Below are 17269 nucleotides of genomic sequence, written 5' to 3'. Positions count from 1 at the left end.
GCACCACCCAGGGACAAGGAAACTCTCTCTGCTTCCAAGATTTGCTGCATCCCATCCCCACCAGGAGCTGCCTTCCCTCCCTCCCTGATCCTGTCCAGATATCTGAATTCTCTGGAAATTCTATGAATTCTATCTGCTGGCCAGATAATCTGAATTCTATGGAGGATTTGTTTCCTGCATGGAAAAGTTGTTCTCTGCATTAGTTCAGAGTCAGATTTGTGATGCTGGGCCAGCTTTTCCTGGAGTGAGTCTGGAGTGCCAGGAGGAAAGGGCAGAGGGGTTTTTGTGCTTGTCTGGAACTCTGGGATGCAGTGATGGGCATGAAGGCACCCCAAGCCTTCAGCACCACCCAGGGACAAGGAAACTCTCTCTGCTTCCAAGATTTGCTGCATCCCATCCACACCAGGAGCCGCCTTCCCTCCCTCCCTGATCCTGGCTTTGTGGGATCTGTGTCCTGTGCTTGTTTGCTCTCTCTTGCTCACAGATTTCAGCCTCCACCCCTGGGTTGTTCCCTGCTACCTCCATCAGCAGCTCTGAGCTCGGTGCTGGCTCCTCCTGCTGCCCAGAGCACGTTTCCATGGGAACTCGACAGTCAGAGCTCACAGTGAATTTCCCTGCTCGCTGGACAGCTCGGGAAATTGCCAATCAGAGGGTGAAAAGCTGGAGATGTAGGGAAAGTGAAGGGGAAAACAGCAGGAGGGGAGGGAGAGGAGAGCTTCCAGTGCTGCAGGAACCCCTGTGGGGAGCTGGAGAGCCATGGAGGTGATGACTGAGAGTGCCAGAGGGTTTGGGATGAGCCCTGAGAGTGCCAAAGGGTTTGGGATGAGCTCTGAGAATGCCAGAGGGTTTGGGATCGGCTCTGAGAGTGCCAGAGGGTTTGGGATCAGCCCTGAGAGTTCCAAAGGGTCCCTGAGAATGCCAGAGGGGTTTGGGATCAGCCCTGAGAGCCAGGGGATTTGGGAACAGCTCTGAGAGTGCCAAAGGGTTTGGGATCAGCTCTGTTAGTGCCAGCAGGTTTAGGATCAGCCCTGAGAGTGCCAGAGGGTCCCTGAGACTGCCAGAGGGTTTGGGATGGGTGGTTTTAGGATCACAGCTCAGGTGGAAGGGTTTAGGATCACAGCTCAGGTGGAAGGAAGGGTTTGCAGCATTCCAGCCCTGCTGGGAGGGATGAGTCAGCCTGGAGGCCGTGGGAGAAGAGCCCTGCTTGGAAGCTGACAGGATCCAGAGGATCCCTGATCATGGCTTGGGCTCCAGGATGCAGGGATGTAGGGGTCAGCAGCAGAAAACCCTTTCAGAGGATCTCCAGCTGCTGCAGAGCATCCAAAGGGAACAGTCTGGATCATTTTGCTTCATGTGATCTTCAGAAGCAGGATATTCACTATGAAAAATATCTTATGTTATCAGTTATCAGTGATTTCATTCCCTTTACTATTGCTCTTCTTCTTCTGAAAATATTCCACACCCATAGCTGTGTGTATTTATATTTGTATTATTTGTGTATTTATATTTTTGAGTCCCTAAGGTGTCACCTGTGCTGCATAGCACATAGGAAGACTGGCTTTTTTTTTATTTTTTTTCCTTCCAAATTCCAAAATGAAAGCTGAAATTCCCACATGAAGGCAGGACTTCCAAAAGGTTCTGTCAGTGAGCCCTGAGACAGCAGAAGAACCTGTAAAGGGATGGAGCAGTCACTGTTTCAGTGGACTTTTCCCACAGGGCAAGGTGAAAGGGTTTTAGGATCACAGGGTAAAGAAAAATGCTTTTGATTCAACAGAAATGGTGTGAGGAATAAACCACAGGAATTACCCAGGAAATCTGAAGTAGAAAATAATTAATAACTTGTAATTTGATGTTGATATGATTGCAGGGTTTAGGTAACTCAAAACATCTCAACACCCCTGCCCCAGCCAGCCAGGGGTCCCTGAAGAGAAAGGCAAAACCATCAGGTGCATTTCTGGCTGTCACATCTCAGCCCACAGTTATTTCAAAGAACAGAGGATTATTTCACAGCACCTAAAGTCAGTGCAAATGTTTCCCAATGTATTTCTCCCCTTTATTGATGATTTTTTAAGGGGCTCTCCATGTTTGCCACCCAAAGGCTGCAGAATATCAATAAAGGCCTGGCTGCAGCTGCAATGGAGATTTGGGGTAGTTTTAGTGGACTTTTCGCACAGGGCAGGATAAAGCAAAATGCTTTTGATTCAACAGAAATGGTGTGAGGAAGAAACCACAGGAATTACCCAGGAAATCTGAAGGAGAAAATAATGAGTAACTTGTAATTTGATGTTGATTTGATTGCAATGTGTAGGATAACTCAAACCCCTGCCCCAGCCAGGGGTCCCTGAAGAGAAAGGCAAAACCATCAGGTGCATTTCTGGCTGTCACATCTCAGCCCACAGTTATTTCAAAGAACAGAGGATTATTTCACAGCACCTAAAGTCAGTGCAAATGTTTCCCAATGTATTTCTCCCCTTTATTGATGATTTTTTAAAGAAGCTCTCCATGTTTGCCACCCAAAGGCAGCAGCATGTCTGAATAAAGGCCTGGCTGCAGCTGCAGTGGAGATTTGGGGTAGTTTTAGTGGACTTTTCGCACAGGGCAGGATAAAGAAAAATGCTTTTGATTCAACAGAAATGGTGTGAGGAAGAAACCACAGGAATTACTCAGGAAATCTGAGGGGGCTCTGAAGGAGAAAATAATGAGTAACTTGTAATTTGATGTTGATTTGATTGCAATGTGTAGGATAACTCAAACCCCTGCCCCAGCCAGCCAGGGGTCCCTGAAGAGAAAGGCAAAACCATCAGGTGCATTTCTGGCTGTCAGATCTCAGCCCACAGTTATTTCAAAGAACAGAGGATTATTTCACAGCACCTAAAGTCAGTGCAAGTATTTCCCAATGTATTTCTCCCCTTTATTGATGATTTTTTAAGGAGCTCTCCATGTTTGCCACTCAAAGGCTGCAGAATATCAATAAAGGCCTGGCTGCAGCTGCAGTGGAGATTTGGGGTAGAGGAAGGAGGAACCTCCCAGACCTCCAGTGTCCCCTGGATGGCCAAACTGGGCTCACATCTGGCACTCAGTCACACCACAGAGCTGCTGCTCCTTTAGTTTCCATGCTCCTCTTCACTGCCCAATCAATCTCTTCCTGTCCAGTCCCTTTTTTTTTCACCCCCTCTGTTCCAATCTGATTTTTCACCTCCTCTGGGTGCTGTTTTCAGCCCTCCTGAGCTGGCCCTTGTGGGGCAGGTGCTGTCTCCCTGCTCAGAAGGCAGCTGAGCAGCAGCTGTGAACTCCTTTTTGAACTTTATGAACTCGTGTGCCTTGGCTGGGGATTATTGGGCATCACCAATTTGAATGGACTCAATCAGCTGAAATAATGTCTGCAAAGGCAGCCAGTGCCATGCAGGTGCAGGGAGGAATTTAGAAAGAATCACAAGGAAAACAGAAGGGGATGAAATCCCCATGGGTGTAGGTGTAGTTACCCAGGGATTCATGAAAATGGGAAACCTGGCCCAAATATTTCAGCCACTTGTAGTTATAAAAATCAGGAATATCTGCTTGGGAGTGGGTTAAGAGCCACTTTAACACCTCATGGCACATGTCTGCCTGGGGTTACAGGGGAGCTGTGCCATACTGGGGCTCTGGGGCAGGCTGAGGTGATGTCTGCATGCTAGGTGAGCGTGGCTGGCTCTTGTTCATGAGGAATTTCCTTCTGGAAGACATTCCCAGGGGGTTGGGGTGTCCAGGTGTGTTCCAGGGGTGTGTGAGTCCATTAATTCTGCTTTTCTGTGAAGGACCCACAGCACTGGTATGTGTGTGCTGAGTGTATCTGAACCTGGTGAGCAGCAGGGAAGGTTCCTCCCTTGCTTACCTGGGTGGGGAAAATCCCCTGAGCCAAGAGGAGCAGGGCAGGGGTGTCACAGACATCTTTTATGGAAAATCCTTTCCTTAGGGTTTTTCCTCCTGAGAAGCTGGGAGGCCTCAGGAACAAAAGATAAATAATGATTATCTGCTGTTGTAGAATGCAACAGGTGCATCTGTGATTGGTCTCATGTGGTTGTTTCTAATGAATGGCCAATCACAGTCAGTTGGCTCAGACTCTGTCTGAGACACAAACCTTTGTTATTCATTCCTTTTTTTTCTATTCTTAGCTTAGCTAGCCTTCTGATGAAATCCTTTCTTCTATTACTTAGTATAGATATAACATAGATATAATATATAATATATAATGTATATTATATATAATATATAAACATATAATATTATATTATATTATATTATATTATATTATATTATATTATATTATATATTAGTATATAATATAATTAATATTATATAATAGTACAGTGTAGTACATAATATAATAGTATATAATAGTATATAATAGTATATAATAGTATATAATATATATAATGAAATAATAACTATAATCCTATATAATATGTATAATTTTTATATATAGTATATATTATAACATACCATATATAATTAATATATTAAATAAATATATAATATATATAATAAAATAAGAAATCAAGCCTTCTGAACCATGGAGTCAGATCCTCATCTCCTCCCTCATCCTCAGACCCCAGTGAGCACAGTCACACAGGGGCTGTGTGGATGTGTCGTGTGCCATCCTTGCCTGGCATCCCTCCCCAGCACCCCCCTGGAGCTGCAGTGCTGCTGTAGCTCCCAGACCTGTTCTTTTTCAGGTCAGTGCACTCTGAGGCAGAGAGCAGCTCCCTTGCTATTGCCCCTGTCACATTGCGTTGCTGTGTGTGGCGCCAGCCCCTCTGATCCTGTCGCTAACAATAAGGAATCCTCTGGCACTGCAGCTCCTGACACGGCCCCTCCTGTGGGTCCTGTCTCCCCACCCACATTTGGGCCACTGGGGGAGGGTTAGCTCTGTTTGCTGGCTAAAACCGAGCCTGGCATGGAGTTTGGGCTGGGATTTTTCAGTTTTGTGCTGTTTTACTGCTGTTCACATCAAGCAGGGGAGGATGCTGCCCCAAACATTGCTGTGCTTGTGGTTGTGCTTGGCTGGGATGGGATGGGCTCCTGTGGGTGCTGAGGTGGGGAGAGAGTGGGAGAAAGCTCTCTGCACCTTCCTTGCCTCCACATTCACCCATCCCAACAAACCATAATCCTCATTCCTCTCTTTGAGTAGGAGCCCAGGAGGAGGCTGAGCTCCAAGTCCTGGATTTGGTCACTCTTCCATCTCCCTGCCAGTGTGACATGGGTGCACAGGGAGAGAGGGGAGCAGGGCCCATGGGGCTGATCTGTAGGATGTGGATGATCCCACAGTGCGGCAGATTGGGACCCAGGTTTATGCCAGAATTTATCCCAGGCTTTGGGAGGCAGCTGGTTAGGCTGGAGTGGGGAAGGGCAGATGGATATCAGGATGCTTGGTTACATGGCAGCCGAGGAAATGGTGGCTTGGAGAGAAGGAAAAGGAAACAGAAGTAAAAGATCGTGGTGTGTTGCCTAAGGCACCTGTTGGACTTCACCTGCTGATAAATAGAAATGGGATTGCCCAGACAGATTTTCTTGCCATCATTTCTTTTGGATTATTTGAAGGAAAAAGCTAATGAATGAAAGGAAATTATATATCTGTTGTTTTCCACTGGGGAGGGTAGGACAGGGGAAGCCACACAAACCCTTGAAGGTGTGAGGAGCTTGGGCAAACCCTGCGTTTTCACCCCTAGAAGCATTTCCATGGCAGGCATGTTTCCAACAGCAGGCTGTTCTGTGCTCAAGTGTTCCTCTCCTCCTGTCCTGGACTGCAAGCCTCATAGCAGGTTGATGTTTCTGTGTTTGCCCCTAGGGGACAGGAAGCTCTTTGTGGGCATGCTAAATAAGCAGCAGTCTGAGGATGACGTGCTCCGGCTCTTTGAACCGTTTGGGGTCATTGATGAATGCACGGTGCTCCGTGGACCTGATGGGAACAGCAAAGGTGTGAACCCACCCTCTGTGTGTCCTGCCCTTTGTCCCTGCCCTGGGTGCTGCTCACCAGCCTCAGCTCCCCCCTGGGGCACCCTGGATTTAGGGGAACCCATAAACCAGGCAGGAATAGGGAGCAGGGCAGGATCCCTGTGCTGCCAGGAGGGGTTGGGGAAGGTGGGCAGAGCAGGAGGGAGGCAGAACAGGATGAGTAGCTGAGCTGTCACTGCTCTGTCCTGAGCCTGTCCTGTCCAGCTGGGGCTGCAGGTTGAAGTGTTTGTACCCACAATGAGGAATCCACAAAGAATTTGGGGAAGAGGTGATCAGGGGCAAGGGTGGAGATGGTGTCATCATCTGCAGAATATATCATTGATGTAATAATTTGAGACCCTTCCTCTTTTTTCCAGGCTAGAGGACTTGGGATGAGGCATCCTTTTTGTTCCCTGCTTCCTTGGGGTGGCTTTCCTTTGCCTTACCTGAGATACAGACACTGTCTCTTGAGTGATGGCACTTTCACAGCACTCCTGTCACTGCAATCTCCTGTGCTCTTTCTGTCCCTTTCCAGGCTGTGCTTTTGTAAAGTTCTCATCTCACACAGAGGCTCAGGCAGCAATCCACGCCCTCCATGGCAGCCAGACAATGCCCGTGAGTATAAGGCCAGGGGACCTTCCCTCTTCCTCATCCTTGTCCCATTTCCCTGTTCCAGACACCTCCCCACACTATCCAAAAAACCACAGCAGGTTCAGCAGCAGTGTGTGGTGTGGCTGGGAGCTCTGTGTGTGTGTGTGCTCCTCTCAGTGACCATCCTGTGCCCTGGGCTGCTCTTTGTGCCTGTGTTCCTCCACACTGGGAGGGACAGCACTCACAGCTGTAAAAGCTGAATGAGCCAAAAATCAGGCCATGGTTTTGTCTTAGAAGCAGCCACCTGTTCAAAACTGAGCAGGGTGAAAGCTGACAGTTCAGCCAACATGGGTGCTCAGGGCTTCAGTGTGTGAGCTCTCCTTGGCTGCTCTGATTCAGGCAGCAGAGGAGACCCCTGGGGTGGGCTGGGTGTGGGTGGGAACCCTTTGTGCCTGTGTGGGGTTGTGTGGCTGGAGCTGTGCAAGTGGGGCTGCAGCTGTGGCCTCATCTCTGGCAACCTCCAGCCTGAATTTGGGGCACCTCAGGGACAGGACAGCTGCAGCCAGGGAATTCCCAGCTGCCAGGAGCTGCTCTGGCTGCACCAACCTGAATTTGAGGCACCTGATGGACAGGACAGCTTCAGCCAGGGAATTCCCAGCTGCCAGGAGCTGCTCTGGCAATGTCCAACCTGAATTTGGGGCACCTCAGGGACAGGACAGTGCATTGCTTCAGCCAGGGAATTCCCAGGAGCTGCTGTGGCTGCACCAACCTGAATTTGAGGCACCTCAGGGACAGGACAGCTTCAGCCAGGGAATTCCCAGGAGCTGCTCTGGCAATGTCCAACCTCACTTTGGGGCACCTAATGGACAGGACAGTGCAGCCAGGGAATTCCCAGCTGCCAGGAGCTGCTCTGCCTGTGCAGCCAAGCTCATGGTGGTGCTTGTGGCCATCGATGCCCTGGGTGTTCCTGGCTGCACCATCACCTGCTGAGCACAGCCAGGGATGTGTGTATCCATAGGCAGCTGTGTGAGGCTCAGGGTGTGAGAGGGAAGGGTTGGATGGACAGACAGATGGGGGAAAGGCACAGCCCAGGTTCCAGGCAGCTCCCCAGCACTTCCACACCAATATTTGCTCTTCTGCTCCTCTCCCACTCCTCTCTGCTGCCTGTCCTGCCCCGTCCTCCCTTGCCTGACCGCTCTGGCTGTCCCACGCCTCTTCCTTCTCTCCTGCCTCCTCTGTCTCCTCTCTCTGTGCCTAGGGTGCCTCCTCCAGTCTAGTGGTGAAGTTTGCTGACACAGATAAGGAGAGGACCCTGCGCCGTATGCAGCAAATGGTGGGGCAGCTGGGCATTCTCACTCCATCTCTCTCCCTGCCGTTCAGCCCATACAGCGCCTATGCGCAGGCTGTGAGTATCCACGGGGGAAGGGGGGATTGCAGCCCCTGGGAGAGCTCCCCAGCAGCTGGCTGCCTCCTTTCAGCACCCACTGCCTCCTTTCAGCACTCAGCTGCCTCGTCTGGCAGAGTTTTTGTGTGGTTTTTCTGTTGGCAACGGAGGGAGGGACAAGGGAACAGCAAAGGTGTTGTTGTGGTTTGGAAAGACAGGAGGCTGCTAAGGAAGGCAGGAGCCTCCCCTGAAGTGGAAAATGTAAACCCTCCCCACCCCTCTGAATTGCTATAAATTTTAAATTAAGGGGCTCTCAGGCAAAAATAAGGGAGCAGGAATAACAGTTCTTTAATAGGGAAGAGAAAAACAAAAGGATAAAATAAACAATGCAGTAAACTAGAACAACGCTGACAGAGTCAGAACCCAACCTGACACTCTGTGGGTCAGGGTGTTGGTGGCAGTCCCATTGGAATTGTGGCTGCAGCCCTCCTGCAGTGTCAGGGGTGGTTCTGCTGGTGCAGGGATCCTGGAGAAGGGTAGAATCTTCCTCTGAAGCTCCAGTGGAAGAGGCAGCTGCTGTTCCTCTGGGGAATCCAGTGGAGAAGCTGTGCTGGTGTTCCAGAATCTCCAGATTATATCCAGGCAGGAATGCTTGGCTGAGGTTCCAGAATCTCCAGATTATATCTGGGTAGGAATGTTTGAAATCTCCAGATTATATCCAGGCAGGAATGCTTGGCTCCTCCCTCTGGGCTCACATCTCCCAGTGGGATGCTGCAGTTCTTATCAGCCATGCAGTGACATTCAGTAGCTGTTATCAGCAATGTCCCCTCCCAGGGGAGGTGTGATTGTGGTCACTCAGAGAGAGATAAGGCAAGCTGCCCACTTGACAAAGATAATCTGCCATACAGATGGTAATAAAATACATCTTGCCTTGCAATCTGGAGCAGGTGTGAAGCCTGGGATCTCTCCTCCAGAAGGGAGAGCAAAGATGGGGATGGCACAAGAGGAGAAAGAGTCAGGTGTGAGGTCAGTGCCTCAGGAGAACCAAACCCAGTGGAAAATAAAAGGAAGGGAAAAAAATCCCCAAAAAGTGGGAGACAGGCTGAGTCTTGAGTCAAGGGGAAAGCCAAAACAGAGTCACAGAGCAGGAAGGCTGCTTGGGAGAGCTGGGGCCTCCTCAGAGTGAGCCTGGGATTTCTCTGATGTTGTTGGAGGTGTTGGGAGCAGGTCAGTCATGACCCATGTCCTTTGTGGCTTGTTCTGAGGAGAGCTCAGAGCATTGGTTCCTGCAATACCAACCTGTGAGCCCTTCCTCTGTGTGACACAAATGTGTCTCTCTGGGTTTGGAGCAGCAGGAGAGCTCTGGACCCAGCTTCAGGAGTTCATTTCTCTGCTGAAATTCCCAGCAAGTTCCCCCAGTGCTGTTCTTGCTCCCAGGTTCTCTCACTTGGCCAGTGGGAGTTGGAAGGTGCTGCAGAGGGAGCAGAGAGCCAGAGGTGTTTCAGCAGCCTGGCTGTGCTCTGGGATTTAGCGAGAGACCCTCCTTGCCCTGGAGGATGGTGGCAATGGCCATTGATGTTCCAGGTAGGTCCCAAACTCAGCAAGGCCCACATCAGCTGTGCTGGAGCATTGTCTGAGCCTCCTTGGTGACTGTCACTTTCAGGTCTCTGCTGCCAAGGGTAAAGCCCATGGGAGGAGGCTCAGAAATTGCTCAAGGAATGAGAGATTCTTGTGTGGACAAAGAAGTCCAAAGCAGATATTGTTACTGAATGTAATTCCCTAGGGGGGAGTGCAAATAAACCTGGTTTTGTGTATGTGGACACTTCCTCTGGCTTTAGCAGCTCCTTGCTGTGCCTTCCTTTCATTCACATGGCAGAGGAGGATCTGCATCTCAATTGTTGGCTCAATCCTCAAAGATTCCCCAAAAACTGCCAAATGCATTTTAAGTGTGTGGCAAGAGTATGGATGAGATAAAAAGGAAATGCATATGAGGCTCTACAACTTTGGGGAAATTCTCAAGCCAAACAAAGAATCGATCCCACACAGATTATTGTCACCAGGCACCACCTTTTGCCAGGATCCTTTTCTGTCCATTCCAGGAGCCAGCTGCAGCTGAGGGCAGAGTTGTACCCACCATGAGATGATGATCCTGGTGTCCCAGAGATGGCCCTGATGTGGGCATGGAGTGGTGGTGAGGGCAGGGAGGGACCACACAGTGAGGTTGTGGTGCCAGGAGCTGCTTTAGCAGCTTGAGCTCCAGGCTGTGAAAGGAGGAAGAGCAGTGAGAGCTTCCAGACTCAGGAGCCCTGGTGATGCCAAGTCAGGTCTAAGCTGTGCCTCCTTGCTTGTCTGCATCTTCTTTCTCCTCAGCTGTGTCTGTTGCTGTGTTTCTCTCTGATTCTTCACTGGCCTTCCCTCTGTGACTCTGTTTTGGCTTTCCCCTTGACTCAAGGCTCAGCCTGTCTCCCACTTTTTGGGGATTTTTTTTCCTTCTTTTCCTTTTACTTTCCACTGGGTTTGGTTCTGTTTTTTCCCTGAGGCACTGACCTCACACCTGATCTTTCTTTTCTTGTGCCATCCCCATCTTTGCTCTCATTTCTGGAGGAGAGAACACCAAATGCCACCATCAGAGGGAGAGGGAATCAGCCCTTTGGAATCCCACCTGACATCTCTGAAAGTGGGGGCAAAAGAGAGGGATTTCCATGCTGAATCTCCTTTTGGCTCCTCAAAACCATGGGCAGCCCTTGGCAGCTGGGACCTCTGGTGAGGAGGAAACCCAAAATCCTTCATCCTCATTTTGGGCTTGGAGGAGGAAATGCTTGCACCCAGGGTCCCTCCAGGGCTGGGAAATGCAGCTGAGAATTCTGGATTCTGAGAATTCTGACAATTCTGGATTCTGACAATTCTGAATTCTGACCCTTCTGCCCATTCTGGATGTGGCTGAACCACACTGACAGGAGCAAGAGCTGCTGGGGTGAGCTGGTGCATCAGAAGCACCACAGTTCTTGTAGCCATAATTTCATACACAACATTTCTTGTAGCCATAATTTCATACACAACATTTCTTGTAGCCATAATTTCATCCCCAGCAGTTCCCTCTCCCTGTCCCCACAAGAGTTTGCTGAGTTACCAGACCAAAGTGGTCCCCAGGGGTTTAAGAAGAAATTTGGACCCTGGGTTTGTTTTTGTTTTGTTTTCAGTTGTCTGGTTTAAATTTATATTAATAACCTTATTCTTCAAAATCTATCTCAAACGTGAAATAATCATACACTAAGTTTAGTCTGAAGTTATTTAGATCTATGCAAATATGCAAAATAAGGTGCTTAAAATGTCAAAGAGCTGAAACTGTATGGAAAGGTCTCATCTGGGAAGTACAACTGGCCAAGCATCTAAAATCAGTTTATTTCAGTGCTTAAATCAGGTTTTGATCCCAGGTGCTTCTGCAAATGAGTTCATTTTATTCAACAAGTCAGTTCAGGTGGACTCAGGGAAAAGTTTGGGAGCTGAAAAAGAAATTATCAATAAAAAAGAGGCCTGAAGTCTTAAAAAAGAAACTAGAGCAATTTACTAAGTGCTTATAATGCTTGAATATTTCTTGTCTATCATAAATCAATTAGTTCCAAATACAAAACATAATTTGTTCACACCTCCCCTCCTTTTATTTCTGCTCTTATGGTTCATTATGATAATTTTATGTAAGTGAAGAGAACAATTCCAGAGTGGCAATTTGGTGCTGCTGTAGCCTTGGTCCAGCCAGAGTGTGGCACAGAAATGAGAAAAGAGAAGATCAATGTTCACTTAGTGAGTGGGAAATGTGGTGGTTCCTGCACTCTGGAGAGGGACAGGAGCAGGAATCCCCCAGGGACCCCAGGTGTGACTGCAGCCCTGGCTTGGGGGCTCCAGGAGTGAGTGCAGGGGAGCCAGGGGTGGTTTGGGGGTGCACAGAGAGGTGGGACCAGGGTTTGTCCTGTCTGGAGTGGCACAGGAGTGACCCCTGTGCTGTCCCCTGCCCCAGGCCCTGCACTGGGATGGGCCTGGGAGCTCTCACCCATCCCCTAAAGGGCTCCAGCCAATTTCACCCCAGGGCTGGGCTTGTTCAGCTTCCAGAGGCAGCCCTGCCATGAAATTCCTCTTCTCTTTGTGCTAAAGCCATGATCAGCTGCTGGGTGAGGAGATTGGGAGGTTTAGCTGGCCACAAACCTCTCACAGCCCTGGCCCAGCTGCCTTGTCGTAGGAAGAGGACCAGGACACCAGCTGGTTCATCACAGGTCCAGTTTATTGAAGAAAGCATCAAACACTTATACAGCAAATAACAAGCTCATGAATATTCTGTAAGCCAAGCTATCTATTGGTTAAACTATACCATGAACTCTTCCTCAGTCCCCAGGGGTTACATCTCTCTTTTCTCATGTCTCTTTAACTATTAGTTATGATACTGCAGCCAGGCCCAAGGACACACTATCTAGCAGGTGCAGAACTTGGAATTAGCCACGGCTTTGTACTTTTCCAATCTGTAGTCAGGTAAATTTCCCAACACTGCCTTACTGGGCAGGGTGGGTTCCTGGAGAGCTCTGTGCTTGTGTGGCAATGTCAGGAAGATTTTTTGGTGTTTCCCTGGGTTTTGCCCCCTGTGTCACCCCTCAGCTCCTCCTGAGGAGCTCAGGTTTCCTGAGAGCCATGAGGGCCTCCCCTGCTCTTCTTGCTCGGTGTGAGGACAGAGCTGATAAAGGGCTGGATAATTTTGCATCCGAGTCATTTTTGCCACTGCACTCTGAGGGCATCTTATGCTCCCACTGATGGTCAGATAGAACCAAAAGGATTTTTTTTCTTCTCTTAACCCTTCTCCCACCCTTCCTTCTGTACTGTGCATCTCTGCCTTGGCACGAGGAGCTGATGTCCCCCGGCCCCAGGGTGCAGGGCAGTGCCAGGGGACAGCCTGAGCTCAGGGCTCCTGGGCTCTGAGGGCAAAGCAGGGCACCAGAACTGGGCCTGGCACAGAGCCCTGCCCATGCCAGAGCAGGATCTGCTCATGGAGGCTGGGCAGAAGCAGAGGGACCTGGGCCCTGTTCCTGGAGGCAAAGCTGTGTTAATAAATGTGCCACTGTCCTGGCAGAAGTGACAGGGAGAGGGACAGTGCAAATGGGGAGATGCTGCTGGTGCCAGGGGCACAGCCCTGAGCTGCTCCCTGCCCTCTGCAGGAGCTCTCAGAGCCCCAGGGGCCTGTCCTGCTGCCCTGCCCAGCTGAGTGAGCCACAGCCCCTCCGAGAGGGTGAGCATGGGGGTGCCCAGCTGTGACCCTGGCATCTGGGCTGTGTGCCCTGCCTGCAGCACAGGGTGGCTCTCAGGGGTGGCTCTCACTGTCCCACGCTGGCAGGGACAGCAGCTGTGTGGGTACAGAGCTGCAGGGACCTCGTGGGCCTGGCAGTGCCAGGGGAGCACAGCCAGCACTGCCACCCCAGCAGCCCTGACAGTGCCAGGGGAGCACAGCCAGCACTGCCCATCCCAGCATCCCTGGCAGTGCCAGGGGAGCACAGCCACCACTGCCTATCCCAGCATCCCTGGCAGTGCCAGGGGAGCACAGCCACCACTGCCACCCCAGCAGGCTCTGGTGGTGCCAGGGGAGCACAGCCAGCACTGCCCACCCCAGCAGCCCGGGAGTGCCATGGGAGCACAGCCAGCACTGCCACCCCAGCAGTGGCTTTGGGGGAAGCTCCAGGGCAGGTGGCAGCACCCGGGGGAGGTGCCAGCCAGGCTGCTGTGCCCAGCCTCCCCCAGCTGTGCAGGGCCTGGCACAGGGAGGCCCTGACTGCCCGCTCCTGCCTTGCAGCTGATGCAGCAGCAGACCACGGTTCTGTCCACGTCCCACGGCAGCTACCTGAGCCCGGGCGTCGCCTTCTCGCCGTGCCACATCCAGCAGATCGGCGCCGTCAGTCTCAACGGGCTGCCGGCCACTCCCATCGCACCAGCGTCAGGTGAGGCTCCCCCGGCTGGGAACTCCGGCGCTCACGGGGTCCCCTCAGGGCACAGAATTCTGCAGCTCCAGCTCAGCAGCTGCTTCAGCTCGCTGCTTTCCAGCAGTGCAGTCTCTGCTCTGCACAAATTCCTGCAGTCCTCTGACGGCCTCACATGTTCAGCACATCCTCCTGCCCCGTGGCTGTGCATTTTTGCTGCAGTTTTTGTAAAAACCTGGGCTCTCAGCATCGCACTTGGCTGTTCATGATCCTCACCCCACAGCAATAATCAATGTTGGGTTCAAACCCTGTCAGAGCAGGCTCATGTCCTGCCAGGTGCTGAGCAAACCCAGATCAGAGATGTTCCCCCCACCCAAAGCTCTGACAGCACTCAGTTCTTCTCACACTCTTCCCACCAGTGCTGCCTCTTCATTTAGTGAAGGCTCCAGCACCAGTCTGCCATCTCCATGTGCCAAATACAAGAGTTAATGGCTTCAGACACAGCAGTGTTGGCAGAATGGGGGAGCAGGGGCTCTGTGGGACCTTGATTTCATGGGCTGTCCTCTCTTCTTGTTCTGCAGGGCTACATTCACCACCTCTCCTGGGAACAGCAGCCATGCCAGGCCTGGTGGCTCCCATTTCCAATGGATTCACTGGAGTGGTACCATTCCCAAATGGGCATCCAACCTTGGAAACAGTTTACACCAACGGCCTTGTGCCATATTCAGGTATTGAGAACAGTAAAAAAACCCCACCATGCAGAGACCTGAGGAACTGCAATTAGCTCCTCTTTTCTGGATTTCCCACATTTTTGTAGCTCCTTCCCAGCCAGGCACTGAGACTCATTTGGGGGTGAGGGTGGGAAACAACACAACACAGAAACACAAACACACAGAATGCATGAGTGATCCCTTTGCTGTCCTGATTGTGCTTTTCTCTGCAGCCCAGAGCCCTTCAGTAGCAGAGACTTTGCACCCAGCCTTCACAGGAGTTCAGCAGTATGCAGGTACCAGCTTCCCTTGTCTCCCTCAGCCCTTTGTGTGGCTGACCAGATCCTCAGGTAAATGCTTTGTTCTGTCTCCTTGGGCTACAGCTGTGTATCCAACCACCACCATCACCCCCATTGCCCAGAGCATCCCCCAGCAGCCTCCCATCCTGCAGCAGCAGCAGAGAGAAGGTGAGGATCACCCTGGGAATGGGGTGGCCAGAGGTGTGGGTGGGATTTGTGAAGCTCATCTGCTGCACAACAGAGCCAATGGAGAGGAGGTAGCACTGATTTTTGTCCACTGATATTTAATGCTGGAGCTGGGGTATGGAAACAACAACGTGTCTGCAGTGAGTGGGAAGGATCACAGGGTGTTTCCTGACCTCACATCTGGCCAGGTGCAGAGGGGCAGGAGGCCCTGGAACAACTTTCACACCAAAGAGGATGAGAATCAGCACCTTCCCTGTGCAAAGAGCAGGGACAGGCTCAAAGAGCACCTTCCCTGTGCAGAGCACTCATCCCCTCTTTGCTGGTGCCAGAACCACAGTGCAGCCAGTCAAACCAGCCTCTGCAATGTGCTCTCCTCTCTTTTCAGCCTCTGCAGTGTGCTCTCCTCTCTTTTCAGCCTTCACAGCTTACTGAGTTTATTTTCAACTTCAAAACTGGCTTGAATAGAATTTGGAGGCAAAGGCATTGTCTCTCTGCACTTGATTGGTAGAGCAAATGTCAGCAAGGGAGCAGCAAGTGGAGGAGTGGACAGCACCAGGCCCATAAATTGGATGTGTGGCAATCCAGGAGGTTTCCAGTTAAGGCTGTGGCCTCTGGGCTGCAGGCAGTGCTGCAGCAGCAGCTGTCACACAGCAGTGTCTGCCACTCTCCAAGGACTGGGACAGCTCTGAGCTCTCACCTCAGCTGATTTCCATCCAGCAAAACAGCACCCAGATACTCACAGAGTTCCTACACTGTGTAGTGAGTTCCTGTGAGTTCCTACACCCTGTGTAGGAGCTGGGCAAGCTTTGAAAGAGAATCTGCTCTCCAGATTTTGTATAGAGTCTCCCAGTTTTTTGTATAGAGTGTCCCAGTTGCTCTTTGAGAGCCCTCAGATCCCTTGATGGACCAGTGGCAGGGACAAGCAAGGGGAGGTCAGAGCAGAGGGAGGCAGTGCTTGGGCTCTCCTCCAGTGCTGAGCTGTGAGTTGAGCCCATTTCTCTTCCCCTGCCCTTTGGGGGCTTTCTGTTTTGTCCTCCTCCATCACCCCCATACCTGCAGGTCCTGAAGGCTGCAATCTCTTCATCTACCATCTCCCCCAGGAGTTTGGAGACAACGAGCTGATGCAGATGTTCCTGCCCTTTGGCAATATCATCTCCTCAAAGGTGTTCATGGACCGTGCCACCAACCAGAGCAAGTGTTTTGGTAAGTGCAGGCAGGGGAAGCATGATCAGTGACAGTGACACACTGGGCATGGCACCAGCAGTGCCACTGTCACCCATCCTGTGTCCTTCCTTCAGGTTTTGTGAGCTTTGACAACCCATCCAGTGCACAGACTGCAATCCAGGCCATGAATGGCTTCCAGATTGGCATGAAACGCTTGAAGGTGCAGCTAAAACGGCCCAAGGATGCCAACCACCCCTACTGACAGCAGGGAGCCAGCAGGAGTCACTTCTGCAGCACAGGTACAGTGTCCCCAGCAGGGCACAGCTCTGCCAGGCTCCAGCTGCTCCCTGCAGGGTGGGAGCCCAGGAGTGGAGGCAGTGACAGCTGGTGGGGCACAGGGTGAGCAGAGCAGGCCTGGAGATGATGGCCAGGTTCAGCAATCATCAAAACAATCATCAGTCAGGGAAATCTGTGGCTGTGGGGCAAGCCCAAAGCCAGGCCAGAGAGATCAGGGTCAGGTCTGAGGAAGGTGAACAGGATCAGAGTTCAGTGATTGCCAGGCAGGTTCTGTAATGACAATAATAAATATTGAGGTGGGAAGCCAGTGCAGGGGTTGGAGCCCAGGTGATGAGATCCATGGACAGCACAGGTCCTTGGGCAGGTGGGACTGGCACTTCCACACTGTGTCAGACAGAGGGTGATGGCACAGGGCTGTGAGGAAACTCCTGGAGCTGAGGGCAGTGTGGACAGGCACTGGTGGGGCTGGTCAAGTTCATCAAGGCCTGTGAGTGCCCTGATGAACAGGCACTGTTGGTGCCCTGTTTGTGCTCTAAGCAAGGTTTTTCTGTGCTGTCCAACTGCTCCCAAAAAGCTTTTGACTGCCTAAAAAGGTATTAAACCCTAGTAGTTAGTCTGCAAACTGTGCTTTCTGGGGTGAGAAGAGAATCCCATGCTTCACAGGGATCACAGAAAAGCAGAGAGAAGGTGAGACCCTTGTTGGGCTGCTGTCCAAGA

General features: G+C 51.2%; 1 protein-coding gene across 2 annotated transcripts in view; it reads left to right on the top strand.

Moving 5' to 3' along the window:
• Positions 1-17269, top strand: part of CELF5 (CUGBP Elav-like family member 5) — a 41403-nt gene that overhangs the window by 21863 nt on the left and 2271 nt on the right. For both annotated transcript variants that reach the window (XM_054291201.1, XM_054291200.1), the window contains exons 4-12: positions 5825-5953; positions 6506-6585; positions 7820-7966; positions 13773-13917; positions 14478-14624; positions 14840-14902; positions 14990-15073; positions 16151-16294; positions 16390-16554. In XM_054291201.1, the coding sequence (XP_054147176.1) occupies positions 5825-5953; positions 6506-6585; positions 7820-7966; positions 13773-13917; positions 14478-14624; positions 14840-14902; positions 14990-15073; positions 16151-16294; positions 16390-16517 (1067 nt within the window). In that variant the 3' untranslated portion in view covers positions 16518-16554. The remainder of the gene's footprint in view (positions 1-5824; positions 5954-6505; positions 6586-7819; positions 7967-13772; positions 13918-14477; positions 14625-14839; positions 14903-14989; positions 15074-16150; positions 16295-16389; positions 16555-17269) is intronic.

The sequence above is a fragment of the Melozone crissalis genome, unplaced genomic scaffold (genome assembly GCF_028551555.1).
Source record: "Melozone crissalis strain CALT ecotype California unplaced genomic scaffold, PUWL_Pcris_2 ptg000088l_1, whole genome shotgun sequence".
In the NCBI taxonomy this organism is placed as follows: domain Eukaryota; kingdom Metazoa; phylum Chordata; class Aves; order Passeriformes; family Passerellidae; genus Melozone; species Melozone crissalis.
Note: the sequence above shows the minus strand (reverse complement) of the source record. Positions and strands in the feature narration are given on the sequence as shown.